Here is a 13,303-nt window from a genome sequence, read left to right on the forward strand (position 1 = left end):
TCTTCATCTTCTTTATCGTTTTCGTCTTCTTCGTCTTCATCTTCATCTTCGTCTTCATCTTCATCTTCGTCGTCTTCATCTTCGTCGTCTTCATCTTCTTCATCTTCCTCCTCTTCATCTTCCTCGTCTTCATCTTCGTCGTCTTCATCTTCGTCGTCTTCATCTTCTTCATCTTCCTCCTCTTCATCTTCCTCCTCTTCATCTTCGACTTCTTCTTCGTCTTCATCTTCATCTTCCTCTTCTTCGTCATCTTCATCGTCTTCGTCTTCATCTTCGTCTTCATCTTCTTCGTCTTCTTCTTTGTCTTCATCTTCATCTTCCTCTTCATCTTCGTCTTCTTCTTCATCGTCTTTGTCTTCGTCTTCATCTTCGTCTTCTTCTTCATCGTCTTCGTCTTCGTCTTCGTCTTCTTCTTCTTCATCATCTTCTTCATCGTCTTCATTGTCTTCCTCTTCCTCTTCTTCTTCATTGTCTTCTTCATCTTCATCTTCATCATCATCTTCGTCTTCATCTTCTTCGTCTTCGTCTTCTTCGTCGTCGTCTTCGTCTTTGTCTTCGTCATCATCTTCATCTGCATCGTCTTCCTCTTCGTCTTCCTCTTCGTCTTCCTCTTCGTCTTTGTCTTCTTCGTCTTTGTCTTCTTCGTCTTCGTCTTCTTCGTCTTCTTCGTCTTCTTCGTCTTCGTCTTCTTCGTCTTCATCTTCTTCTTCATCTTCTTCATCGTCTTCATCTTCTTTATCGTCTTCATCTTCTTCGTCATCATCATCGTCTTCGTCTTCGTCTTCATCGTCTTCATCTTCGTCTTCGTCTTCGTCTTCTTCGTCTTCTTCGTCTTCTTCTTCGTCTTCATCTTCATCTGCATCTTCTTATTCTTCGTCTTCTTCTTCGTCTTTGTCTTCGTCTTCATCTTCGTCGTCTTCTTCGTCTTCGTCTTCATCATCTTCGTCTTCGTCTTCATCATCTTCGTCTTCGTCTTCATCATCTCCGTCTTCATCTTCTTCGTCTTTGTCTTCGTCTTCATCTTCGTCTTCGTCATCTTCTTCGTCTTCTTCGTCTTCATCTACATCTTCATCTTCTTCATCTTCTTCATCTTCATTGTCTTCTTCGTCTTCTTCGTCTTCATCTTCTTCGTCTTCGTTTTCTTCATAGTCTTCGTTTTCCTCTTCTTCGTCTTCATCCGCTTCGTCTTCATCTTCGTCATCTTCGTCTTCATCTTCGTCGTCTTCTTCGTCTTCGTCTTCGTCTTCATCGTCTTCATCGTCATCGTCTTCTTCTTCTTCATCTTCATCATCTTCATCTTCATCTTCCTCCTCTTCATCTTCCTCCTCTTCATCTTCGACTTCTTCGTCTGCATCTTCATCTTCCTTTTCTTCGTCGTCTTCTTCATCTTCGTCTTCATCTTCGTCTTCATCTTCATCTTCATCTTCTTCGTCTTCTTCTTCGTCGTCGTCTTCATCTTCGTCTTTGTCTTCGTCATCATCTTCAACTGCATCGTCTTCCTCTTCGTCTTCCTCTTCGTCTTCCTCTTCGTCTTCGTCTTCTTCGTCTTCTTCGTCTTCGTCTTCTTCGTCTTCTTCGTCTTCGTCTTCTTCATCTTATTCATCGTCTTCATCTTCTTCATCGTCTTCATCTTCGTCTTCGTCTTGATCGTCTTCGTCTTCGTCTTCGTCTTCGTCTTCGTCTTCATCGTCTTCGTCTTCGTCTTCGTCTTCTTCGTCTTCGGCTTCTTCGTCTTCATCTTCGTCTTCATCTTCTTCATTGTCTTCTTCATCTTCATCTTCATCTTCGTCTTCATTGTCATCTTCGTCTTCTTCTTCATCGTCTTCGTCTTGTCTTCTTCATCTTCGTCTTCTTCGTCTTCTTCGTCTTCGTCTTCGTCTTCTTCATCTTCATCTTCATCTTCATCTTCTTTGTCTTCATCATCTTCGTCTTAATCTTCTTCGTCTTCTTCGTCTTCTTCTTCATCTTCATCTTTGTCTTCATTGTCTTTTTCGTCTTCATCTTCTTCTTCATCTTCTTCTTCTTCTTTGTCTTCATCTTCATCTTCATCTTCATCGTCTTCATCTTCTTCGTCTTCATCTTCTTCGTCTTTGTCTTCATCTTCTTCATCTTCTTCGTCTTCATCTTCTTCTTCGTCTTCATCATCTTCGTCTTCTTCGTCTTCGTCTTCTTCGTCTTCATCTTCATCTTCGTCTTCATTGTCTTCATCGTCTTCATCATCTCCGTCTTCATCTTCGTCTTCATTGTCATCTTCATCTTCTTCATCTTCATTGTCTTCGTCTTCATCTTCATTGTCTTCGTCTTCGTCTTCATCTTTATCTTCTTCATCGTCTTCGTCTTCTTCATTGTCTTAGTCTTCTTCGTCTTCGTCTTCGTCTTCATCATCTTCATCTTCATCTTCTTCATCATCTTCATCATCTTCATCTTCTTCATCATCTTCATCATCTTCATCTTCCTCCTCTTCATCTTCCTCCTCTTCATCTTCCTCCTCATCATCTTCGACTTCTTCGTCTGCATCTTCATCTTCCTCTTCTTCGTTGTCTTCTTCATCTTCGTCTTCATCTTCGTCTTCATCTTCGTCGTCTTCTTCGTCTTCGTCTTCGTCTTCATCTTCTTCATCGTCTTCCTCTTCATCTTCATCTTGTTCGTCTTCTTCATTGTCTTCCTCTTCATCTTCATCTTGTTCGTCTTCTTCTTCGTCTTCATCATCTTCGTCTTCATCTTCTTCGTCTTCATCTTCGTCTTCTTCTTCTTCTTCGTCGTCTTCGTCTTTGTCGTCTTCATCGTCTTCATCGTCTTCTTCTTCTTCGTCTTCTTCCTCTTCATCTTCCTCTTCATCTTCGTCTTCTTCTTCATCGTCTTCGTCTTCGTCTTCGTCTTCGTCTTCGTCTTCTTCTTCGTCATCTTCTTCATCGTCTTCATCGTCTTCCTCTTCCTCTTCGTCTTCATTGTCTTCTTCATCTTCATCTTCATCATCTTCATCTTCATTATCTTCGTCTTCTTCGTCGTCGTCTTCGTCTTCGTCTTTGTCTTCGTCATCATCTTCATCTGCATCGTCTTCCTCTTCGTCTTCCTCTTCGTCTTCCTCTTCGTCTTCGTCTTCTTCGTCTTCGTCTTCTTCGTCTTCGTCTTCTTCATCTTATTCATCGTCTTCATCTTCTTCATCGTCTTCATCTTCGTCTTCGTCTTGATCGTCTTCGTCTTCGTCTTCGTCTTCGTCTTCATCGTCTTCGTCTTCGTCTTCGTCTTCTTCGTCTTCGGCTTCTTCGTCTTCATCTTCGTCTTCATCTTCTTCATTGTCTTCTTCATCTTCATCTTCATCTTCGTCTTCATTGTCATCTTCGTCTTCTTCTTCATCGTCTTCGTCTTGTCTTCTTCATCTTCGTCTTCTTCGTCTTCTTCGTCTTCGTCTTCGTCTTCTTCATCTTCATCTTCATCTTCATCTTCTTTGTCTTCATCATCTTCGTCTTAATCTTCTTCGTCTTCTTCGTCTTCTTCTTCATCTTCATCTTTGTCTTCATTGTCTTTTTCGTCTTCATCTTCTTCTTCATCTTCTTCTTCTTCTTTGTCTTCATCTTCATCTTCATCTTCATCGTCTTCATCTTCTTCGTCTTCATCTTCTTCGTCTTTGTCTTCATCTTCTTCATCTTCTTCGTCTTCATCTTCTTCTTCGTCTTCATCATCTTCGTCTTCTTCGTCTTCGTCTTCTTCGTCTTCATCTTCATCTTCGTCTTCTTCGTCTTCATTGTCTTCATCGTCTTCATCATCTCCGTCTTCATCTTCGTCTTCATTGTCATCTTCATCTTCTTCATCTTCATTGTCTTCGTCTTCATCTTCATTGTCTTCGTCTTCGTCTTCATCTTTATCTTCTTCATCGTCTTCGTCTTCTTCATTGTCTTAGTCTTCTTCGTCTTCGTCTTCGTCTTCATCATCTTCATCTTCATCTTCTTCATCATCTTCATCATCTTCATCTTCTTCATCATCTTCATCATCTTCATCTTCCTCCTCTTCATCTTCCTCCTCTTCATCTTCCTCCTCATCATCTTCGACTTCTTCGTCTGCATCTTCATCTTCCTCTTCTTCGTTGTCTTCTTCATCTTCGTCGTCTTCTTCGTCTTCGTCTTCGTCTTCATCTTCTTCATCGTCTTCCTCTTCATCTTCATCTTGTTCGTCTTCTTCATTGTCTTCCTCTTCATCTTCATCTTGTTCGTCTTCTTCTTCGTCTTCATCATCTTCGTCTTCATCTTCTTCGTCTTCATCTTCGTCTTCTTCTTCTTCTTCGTCGTCTTCGTCTTTGTCGTCTTCATCGTCTTCATCGTCTTCTTCTTCTTCGTCTTCTTCCTCTTCATCTTCCTCTTCATCTTCGTCTTCTTCTTCATCGTCTTCGTCTTCGTCTTCGTCTTCGTCTTCGTCTTCTTCTTCGTCATCTTCTTCATCGTCTTCATCGTCTTCCTCTTCCTCTTCGTCTTCATTGTCTTCTTCATCTTCATCTTCATCATCTTCATCTTCATTATCTTCGTCTTCTTCGTCGTCGTCTTCGTCTTCGTCTTTGTCTTCGTCATCATCTTCATCTGCATCGTCTTCCTCTTCCTCTTCGTCTTCCTCTTCCTCTTCGTCTTCCTCTTCGTCTTTGTCTTCTTCGTCTTCGTCTTCTTCGTCTTCGTCTTCTTCGTCTTCGTCTTCATCTTCTTCTTCATCTTCTTCATCTTATTCATCGTCTTCATCTTCTTTATCGTCTTCATCTTCTTCGTCATCATCATCGTCTTCATCTTCGTCTTGATCGTTTTCATCTTCTTCGTCTTCATCGTCTTCATCTTTGTCTTCGTCTTCTTCTTCGTCTTCTTCGTCTTCTTCTTCATCTTCATCTTCATCTGCATCTTCTTATTCTTCGTCTTCTTCGTCTTCTTCTTTGTCTTCGTCTTCGTCTTCGTCGCCTTCTTGGTCTTCGTCTTCATCGTCTTCGTCGTCTTCTTCATCTTCATCTTCGTCGTCTTGTTCATCTTCTTCATCTTCATTGTCTTCGTCTTCATCTACATCTTCATCTTCTTTGTCTTTGTCTTCGTCTTCTTCATCGTCTTCTTCATCGTCTTCTTCATCGTCTTCTTCTTCGTCTTCATCGTCTTCAGCTTCTTCATCTTCTTCGTCTTCTTCTTCATCTTCTTCTTCTTTATCGTCTTCGTCTTCTTCGTCTTCATCTTCGTGTTTGTCGTCTTCATCTTCTTCGTCTTCGTCTTCATCTTCTTCGTCATCTTCGTCTTCTTCTTCGTCTTCGTCTTCATCTTCCTCTTCATCTTCGTCGTCTTCATCTTCATCGTCTTCATCTTCATCTTCTTCATCTTCATCTTCTTCATCGTCTTTGTCTTCATCTTCTTCATCGTCTTCATCTTCTTCATCTTCTTCTTCATCATCTTTGTCTTCGTCTTCGTCTTCTTCATCTTCATCTTCTTCATCGACTTCGTCTTCATCTTCTTCATCTTCGTCTTCATCTTCATCTTCGTCGTCTTCGTCTTCTTCATTGTCTTCGTCTTCCTCTTCTTCTTCGTCTGCATCGTCTTCAGCTTCTTCATCTTCTTCATCTTCTTCGTCTTCATCTTCTTCATCTTCTTTATCGTCTTCGTCTTCGTCGTCTTCGTCGTCTTCGTCGTCTTCTTCGTCTTCTTCGTCTTCATCTTCGTCTTCATCTTCGTCGTCTTCATCTTCATCGTCTTCATCTTCATCGTCTTCATCTTCATCTTCTTCATCTTCATCTTCTTCATCTTCATCTTCTTCATCGTCTTTGTCTTCATCTTCTTCATCGTCTTCATCTTCTTCGTCTTCTTCTTCATCGTCTTTGTCTTCGTCTTCGTCTTCTTCGTCTTCATTGTCTTCGTCTTCTTCATCTTTATCTTCTTCATCTACTTCGTCTTCATCTTCTTCATCTTCATCTTCTTTATCATCTTCGTCTTCATCTTCGTCTTCGTCGTCTTCTTCATCTACATCTTCATCATCATCATCTTCATCTTCATCTTCTTCGTCTTTGTCTTCGTCTTCTTCATTGTCTTCGTCTTCCTCTTCTTCTTCGTCTGCATCGTCTTCAGCTTCTTCGTCTTCTTCGTCTTCATCTTCTTCGTCTTCATCTTCTTCGTCTTCATCTTCTTTATCGTTTTCGTCTTCTTCGTCTTCATCTTCATCTTCGTCGTCTTCATCTTCGTCGTCTTCATCTTCGTCGTCTTCATCTTCTTCATCTTCCTCCTCTTCATCTTCCTCCTCTTCATCTTCCTCCTCTTCATCTTCTACTTCTTCTTCGTCTTCATCTTCATCTTCCTCTTCTTCGTCATCTTCATCGTCTTCGTCTTCATCTTCGTCTTCATCTTCTTCGTCTTCTTCTTTGTCTTCATCTTCATCTTCCTCTTCATCTTCGTCTTCTTCTTCATCGTCTTTGTCTTCGTCTTCATCTTCGTCTTCTTCTTCATCGTCTTCGTCTTCGTCTTCTTCTTCTTCATCATCTTCTTCATCGTCTTCATTGTCTTCCTCTTCCTCTTCTTCTTCATTGTCTTCTTCATCTTCATCTTCATCATCATCTTCGTCTTCGTCTTCTTCGTCGTCGTCTTCGTCTTTGTCTTCGTCATCATCTTCATCTGCATCGTCTTCCTCTTCGTCTTCCTCTTCGTCTTCCTCTTCGTCTTCCTCTTCGTCTTCGTCTTCTTCGTCTTTGTCTTCTTCGTCTTTGTCTTCTTCGTCTTTGTCTTCTTCGTCTTCGTCTTCTTCGTCTTCTTCGTCTTCGTCTTCTTCGTCTTCGTCTTCTTCGTCTTCATCTTCTTCTTCATCTTCTTCATCGTCTTCATCTTCTTTATCGTCTTCATCTTCTTCGTCATCATCATCGTCTTCGTCTTCATCGTCTTCATCTTCGTCTTCGTCTTCGTCTTCTTCGTCTTCTTCGTCTTCTTCTTCGTCTTCATCTTCATCTGCATCTTCTTATTCTTCGTCTTCTTCTTCGTCTTTGTCTTCGTCTTCATCTTCGTCGTCTTCTTCGTCTTCGTCTTCATCATCTTCGTCTTCGTCTTCATCATCTTCGTCTTCGTCTTCATCATCTCCGTCTTCATCATCTCCGTCTTCATCTTCTTCGTCTTTGTCTTCGTCTTCGTCTTCGTCTTCTTCGTCTTCTTCGTCTTCTTCTTCGTCTTCTTCTTCGTCTTCATCTTCATCTGCATCTTCTTATTCTTCGTCTTCTTCTTCGTCTTTGTCTTCGTCTTCATCTTCGTCGTCTTCTTCGTCTTCGTCTTCATCATCTTCGTCTTCGTCTTCATCATCTTCGTCTTCGTCTTCATCATCTCCGTCTTCATCTTCTTCGTCTTCGTCTTCATCTACATCTTCATCTTCTTCATCTTCATTGTCTTCTTCGTCTTCTTCGTCTTCATCTTCTTCGTCTTCGTTTTCTTCATAGTCTTCGTTTTCCTCTTCTTCGTCTTCATCCGCTTCGTCTTCATCTTCGTCATCTTCGTCTTCATCTTCGTCTTCATCTTCGTCGTCTTCTTCGTCTTCGTCTTCGTCTTCATCGTCTTCATCGTCATCGTCTTCTTCTTCATCTTCATCATCTTCATCTTCATCTTCCTCCTCTTCATCTTCCTCCTCTTCATCTTCGACTTCTTCGTCTGCATCTTCATCTTCCTTTTCTTCGTCGTCTTCTTCATCTTCGTCTTCATCTTCGTCTTCATCTTCATCTTCATCTTCTTCGTCTTCTTCTTCGTCGTCGTCTTCATCTTCGTCTTTGTCTTCGTCATCATCTTCATCTGCATCGTCTTCCTCTTCGTCTTCCTCTTCGTCTTCCTCTTCGTCTTCCTCTTCGTCTTCGTCTTCTTCGTCTTCTTCGTCTTCGTCTTCTTCGTCTTCGTCTTCTTCATCTTATTCATCGTCTTCATCTTCTTCATCGTCTTCGTCTTGATCGTCTTCGTCTTCGTCTTCGTCTTCGTCTTCGTCTTCGTCTTCGTCTTCTTCGTCTTCTTCTTCGTCTTCATCTTCATCTGCATCTTCTTATTATTCGTCTTCGTTCTCTTCGTCTTCTTCTTCGTCTTCATCATCTTCGTCTTCATCTTCATCATCTCCGTCTTCATCTTCTTCGTCTTTCTCTTCGTCTTCATCTTCCTCTTCTTCGTCATCTTCATCGTCTTCGTCTTCATCTTCGTCTTCATCTTCTTCGTCTTCTTTGTCTTCATCTTCATCTTCCTCTTCCTCTTCATCTTCGTCTTCTTCTTCATCGTCTTTGTCTTCGTCTTCATCTTCGTCTTCTTCATCATCTTCGTCTTCTTCATCGTCTTCGTCTTCGTCATCTTCTTCATCGTCTTCCTCTTCCTCTTCTTTTTCATTGTCTTCTTCATCTTCATCATCTTCGTCTTCATCTTCGTCTTCATCTTCTTCGTCTTCTTCGTCGTCGTCTTCGTCTTTGTCTTCGTCATCATCTTCATCTGCATCGTCTTCCTCTTCGTCTTCCTCTTTGTCTTCGTCTTCTTCGTCTTTGTCTTCTTCGTCTTCGTCGTCTTCGTCTTCGTCTTCATCTTCTTCTTCATCTTCTTCATCTTATTCATCGTCTTCATCTTCTTTATTGTCTTCATCTTCTTCGTCATCATCATCGTCTTCATCTTCGTCTTGATCGTCTTCATCTTCTTCGTCTTCATCGTCTTCATCTTCGTCTTCGTCTTCTTCTTTGTCTTCTTGGTCTTCTTCTTCGTCTTCATCTTCATCTGCATCTTCTTATTCTTCGTCTTCTTCGTCTTCTTTGTCTTCGTCTTCGTCTTCGTCGTCTTCTTCGTCTTCGTCTTCATCGTCTTCGTCTTCATCTTCGTCTTCGTCTTCTTCATCTTCTTCATCTTCATTGTCTTCGTCTTCATCTTCATCTTCATCTTCTTTGTCTTTGTCTTCTTCATCATCTTCTTCATCGTCTTCTTCATCGTCTTCTTCTTCGTCTTCATCGTCTTCTTCTTCGTCTTCATCGTCTTCAGCTTCTTCATCTTCTTCGTCTTCTTCTTCTTCATCTTCTTCTTCTTTATCGTCTTCATCTTCTTCGTCTTCATCTTCGTGTTTGTCGTCTTCATCTTCTTCGTCTTCATCTTCTTCGTCGTCTTCGTCATCTTCGTCATCTTCGTCGTCTTCGTCATCTTCGTCATCTTCGTCGTCTTCGTCATCTTCTTCGTCTTCATCTTCTTCGTCGTCTTCGTCTTCTTCGTCTTCATCTTCCTCTTCATTTTCGTCGTCTTCATCTTCATCGTCTTCATCTTCATCTTCTTCATCGTCTTTGTCTTCTTCATCGTCTTTGTCTTCATCTTCTTCATCGTCTTCATCTTCTTCATCTTCTTCTTCATCGTCTTTGTCTTCGTCTTCGTCTTCTTCATCTTTATCTTCTTCATCGTCTTCGTCTTCTTCGTCTTCATCGTCTTCGTCTTTTTCATCGTCTTCATCTTCATCTTCTTCATCGTCTTTGTCTTCTTCATCGTCTTTGTCTTCATCGTCTTCATCGTCTTCATCTTCTTCATCTTCTTCTTCATCTTCTTCGTCTTCGTCTTCTTCGTCGTCGTCTTCGTCTTTGTCTTCGTCATCATCTTCATCTGCATCGTCTTCATCTTCCTCTTCGTCTTCGTCTTCGTCTTCGTCTTCGTCTTCTTCGTCTTCATCGTCTTCCTCTTCCTCTTCTTCTTCATTGTCTTCTTCATCTTCATCTTCATCATCTTCGTCTTCATCTTCGTCTTCTTCGTCGTCATCTTCGTCTTTGTCTTCGTCATCATCTTCATCTGCATCGTCTTCCTCTTCGTCTTCCTCTTCGTCTTCATCTTCTTCGTCTTCGTCTTCTTCGTCTTCGTCTTCTTTGTCTTCGTCTTCTTCGTCTTCATCATCTTCTTCTTCATCGTCTTCATCGTCTTCATCTTCTTCGTCATCATCATCGTCTTCGTCTTGATCGTCTTCGTCTTCGTCTTCGTCTTCGTCTTCTTCGTCTTCTTCTTCGTCTTCATCTGCATCTTCTTATTCTTCTTCTTCGTCTTCTTCGTCGTCTTCTTCGTCTTCGTATTCATCATCTTCGTCTTCTTCGTCTTCATCTTCTTCGTCTTCTTCTTCTTCTTCATCTTCTTCATCATCTTCATCGTCTTCATCTTCTTCGTCATCATCATCGTCTTGATCGTCTTCGTCTTCGTCTTCGTCTTCGTCTTCGTCTTCTTCGTCTTCTTCTTCGTCTTCATCTGCATCTTCTTATTCTTCTTCTTCGTCTTCTTCTTCATCTTCTTCATCGTCTTCATCTTCTTCATCGTCTTCGTCTTCGATTTCTTCATCTTTATCTTCTTCTTCATCTTCGTCTTCTTCATCGTCTTCGTCTTCTTCGTCTTCATCATCTTCGCCTTCTTCGTCTTCATCTTCATCTTCTTTATCGTCTTCATCTTCGTCTTCTTCGTCTTCTTCGTCTTCATCTACATCTTCATCTTCTTCATCTTCTTCATCTTCATTGTCTTCTTCGTCTTCTTCGTCTTCATCTTCTTCATCTTCGTTTTCATCTTCATCTTCATCTTCACCGTCTTCGTCTTCTTCATAGTCTTCATTTTCCTCTTCTTCGTCTTCATCCGCTTCGTCTTCATCTTCGTCTTCATCTTCGTTGTCTTCGTCGTCTTCTTCGTCTTCGTCTTCATCGTCATCGTCTTCTTCTTCTTCATCTTCATCCTCTTCATCTTCCTCCTCTTCATCTTCGACTTCTTCGTCTGCATCTTCATCTTCCTTTTCTTCGTCGTCATCTTCGTCTTCATCTTCGTCTTCATCTTCGTCTTCATCTTCTTCGTCTTCTTCTTCGTCGTCGTCTTCATCTTCGTCTTTGTATTCGTCATCATCTTCATCTGCATCGTCTTCCTCTTCGTCTTCCTCTTCGTCTTCGTCTTCTTCGTCTTCGTCTTCTTCGTCTTCGTCTTCTTCGTCTTCGTCTTCTTTGTCTTCGTCTTCTTCGTCTTCATCTTCTTCGTCTTCATCTTCTTCTTCATCTTCTTCATCATCTTCATCTTCTTCGTCATCATCATCGTCTTCGTCTTCGTCTTCGTCTTCGTCTTCGTCTTCGTCTTCTTCATCTTCTTCGTCTTCATCTGCATCTTCTTATTCTTCTTCTTCGTCTTCTTCTTCGTCTTCGTCTTCGTCTTCGTCGTCTTCTTCTTCTTCGTCTTCATCATCTTCGTCTTCGTCTTCATCATCTCCGTCTTCATCTTCGTCTTTGTCTTCGTCTTCATCTTCTTCATCGTCTTCATCTTCTTCATCGTCTTCGTCTTCGATTTCTTCATCTTTATCTTCTTCGTCTTCGTCTTCTTCATCGTCTTCGTCTTCTTCGTCTTCGTCTTCTTCATCGTCTTCGTCTTCTTCGTCTTCATCATCTTCGCCTTCTTCGTCTTCATCTTCATCTTCTTTATCGTCTTCGTCTTCATCTTCGTCTTCTTCGTCTTCATCTACATCTTCATCTTCTTCATCTTCATCTTCATTGTCTTCGTCTTCTTCGTCTTCATCTTCTTCATCTTCGTTTTCATCTTCATCTTCATCTTCACCGTCTTCGTCTTCTTCATAGTCTTCATTTTCCTCTTCTTCGTCTTCATCCGCTTCGTCTTCATCTTCGTCATCTTCGTCTTCATCTTCGTTGTCTTCGTCGTCTTCTTCGTCTTCGTCTTCATCGTCATCGTCTTCTTCTTCTTCATCTTCATCCTCTTCATCTTCCTCCTCTTCATCTTCGACTTCTTCGTCTGCATCTTCATCTTCCTTTTCTTCGTCGTCTTCTTCGTCTTCGTCTTCATCTTCGTCTTCATCTTCGTCTTCATCTTCTTCGTCTTCTTCTTCGTCGTCGTCTTCATCTTCGTCTTTGTCTTCGTCATCATCTTCATCTGCATCGTCTTCCTCTTCGTCTTCCACTTCGTCTTCCTCTTCGTCTTCCTCTTCGTCTTCGTCTTCGTCTTCGTCTTCTTCATCTTCGTCGTCTTCGTCTTCATCTTCTTCATCGTCTTCATCTTCGTCTTCGTCTTGATCGTCTTCATCTTCTTCGTCTTGTCTTCTTCGTCTTGTCTTCTTCGTCTTGTCTTCTTCGTCGTCTTCATCTTCGTCTTCGTCTTCATTGTCGTCTTCGTCTTCATCTTCTTCATCATCTTCATCTTCTTCTTCATCGTCTTCGTCTTGTCTTCTTCATCTTGTCTTCTTCGTCTTCATCTTCGTCTTTGTCTTCATCTTCTTCATCATCTTCATCTTCTTCTTCATCGTCTTCGTCTTGTCTTCTTCATCTTGTCTTCTTCGTCTTCATCTTCTTCGTCTTCATCTTCGTCTTTGTCTTCGTCTTCATCTTCATCTTCTTCATCGTCTTCGTCTTCATTGTCGTCTTCGTCTTCATCTTCTTCATCGTCTTCATCTTCTTCTTCATCGTCTTCGTCTTGTCTTCTTCGTCTTCATCTTCTTCGTCTTCTTCGTCTTCTTCGTCTTTGTCTTCGTCTTCATCGTCTTCATCTTCTTCTTCATCGTCTTTGTCTTCTTCATCGTCTTCGTCTTCTTCGTCTTCTTCTTCGTCTTCATCTGCATCTTCTTATTCTTCTTCTTCGTCTTCTTCTTCATCTTCTTCATCGTCTTCATCTTCTTCATCGTCTTCGTCTTCGATTTCTTCATCTTTATCTTCTTCTTCATCTTCGTCTTCTTCATCGTCTTCGTCTTCTTCGTCTTCATCATCTTCGCCTTCTTCGTCTTCATCTTCATCTTCTTTATCGTCTTCATCTTCGTCTTCTTCGTCTTCTTCGTCTTCATCTACATCTTCATCTTCTTCATCTTCTTCATCTTCATTGTCTTCTTCGTCTTCTTCGTCTTCATCTTCTTCATCTTCGTTTTCATCTTCATCTTCATCTTCACCGTCTTCGTCTTCTTCATAGTCTTCATTTTCCTCTTCTTCGTCTTCATCCGCTTCGTCTTCATCTTCGTCTTCATCTTCGTTGTCTTCGTCGTCTTCTTCGTCTTCGTCTTCATCGTCATCGTCTTCTTCTTCTTCATCTTCATCCTCTTCATCTTCCTCCTCTTCATCTTCGACTTCTTCGTCTGCATCTTCATCTTCCTTTTCTTCGTCGTCATCTTCGTCTTCATCTTCGTCTTCATCTTCGTCTTCATCTTCTTCGTCTTCTTCTTCGTCGTCGTCTTCATCTTCGTCTTTGTATTCGTCATCATCTTCATCTGCATCGTCTTCCTCTTCGTCTTCCTCTTCGTCTTCGTCTTCTTCGTCTTCGTCTTCTTCGTCTTCGTCTTCTTCGTCTTCGTCTTCTTTGTCTTCGTCTTCTTCGTCTTCATCTTC

At 41.5% G+C, this 13,303-nt stretch overlaps 1 protein-coding gene across 1 annotated transcript in view; it reads right to left on the reverse strand.

Annotated features, from left to right (window-relative positions):
- Positions 1-13,303, reverse strand: part of LOC137378599 (glutamic acid-rich protein-like) — a gene marked incomplete at its 3' end in the record, with an annotated part of 37,962 nt that overhangs the window by 21,351 nt on the left and 3,308 nt on the right. The window contains exons 4-8 of the mRNA XM_068048899.1: positions 12,871-13,149; positions 11,538-11,639; positions 10,533-10,811; positions 4,051-4,253; positions 2,504-2,665 (exon numbers count right to left, since the gene is read on the reverse strand). Coding sequence (XP_067905000.1) covers positions 2,504-2,665; positions 4,051-4,253; positions 10,533-10,811; positions 11,538-11,639; positions 12,871-13,149 — 1,025 coding nt within the window. The remainder of the gene's footprint in view (positions 1-2,503; positions 2,666-4,050; positions 4,254-10,532; positions 10,812-11,537; positions 11,640-12,870; positions 13,150-13,303) is intronic.

This window comes from Heterodontus francisci, chromosome 17 (genome assembly GCF_036365525.1).
Source record: "Heterodontus francisci isolate sHetFra1 chromosome 17, sHetFra1.hap1, whole genome shotgun sequence".
NCBI classification, from domain to species: domain Eukaryota; kingdom Metazoa; phylum Chordata; class Chondrichthyes; order Heterodontiformes; family Heterodontidae; genus Heterodontus; species Heterodontus francisci.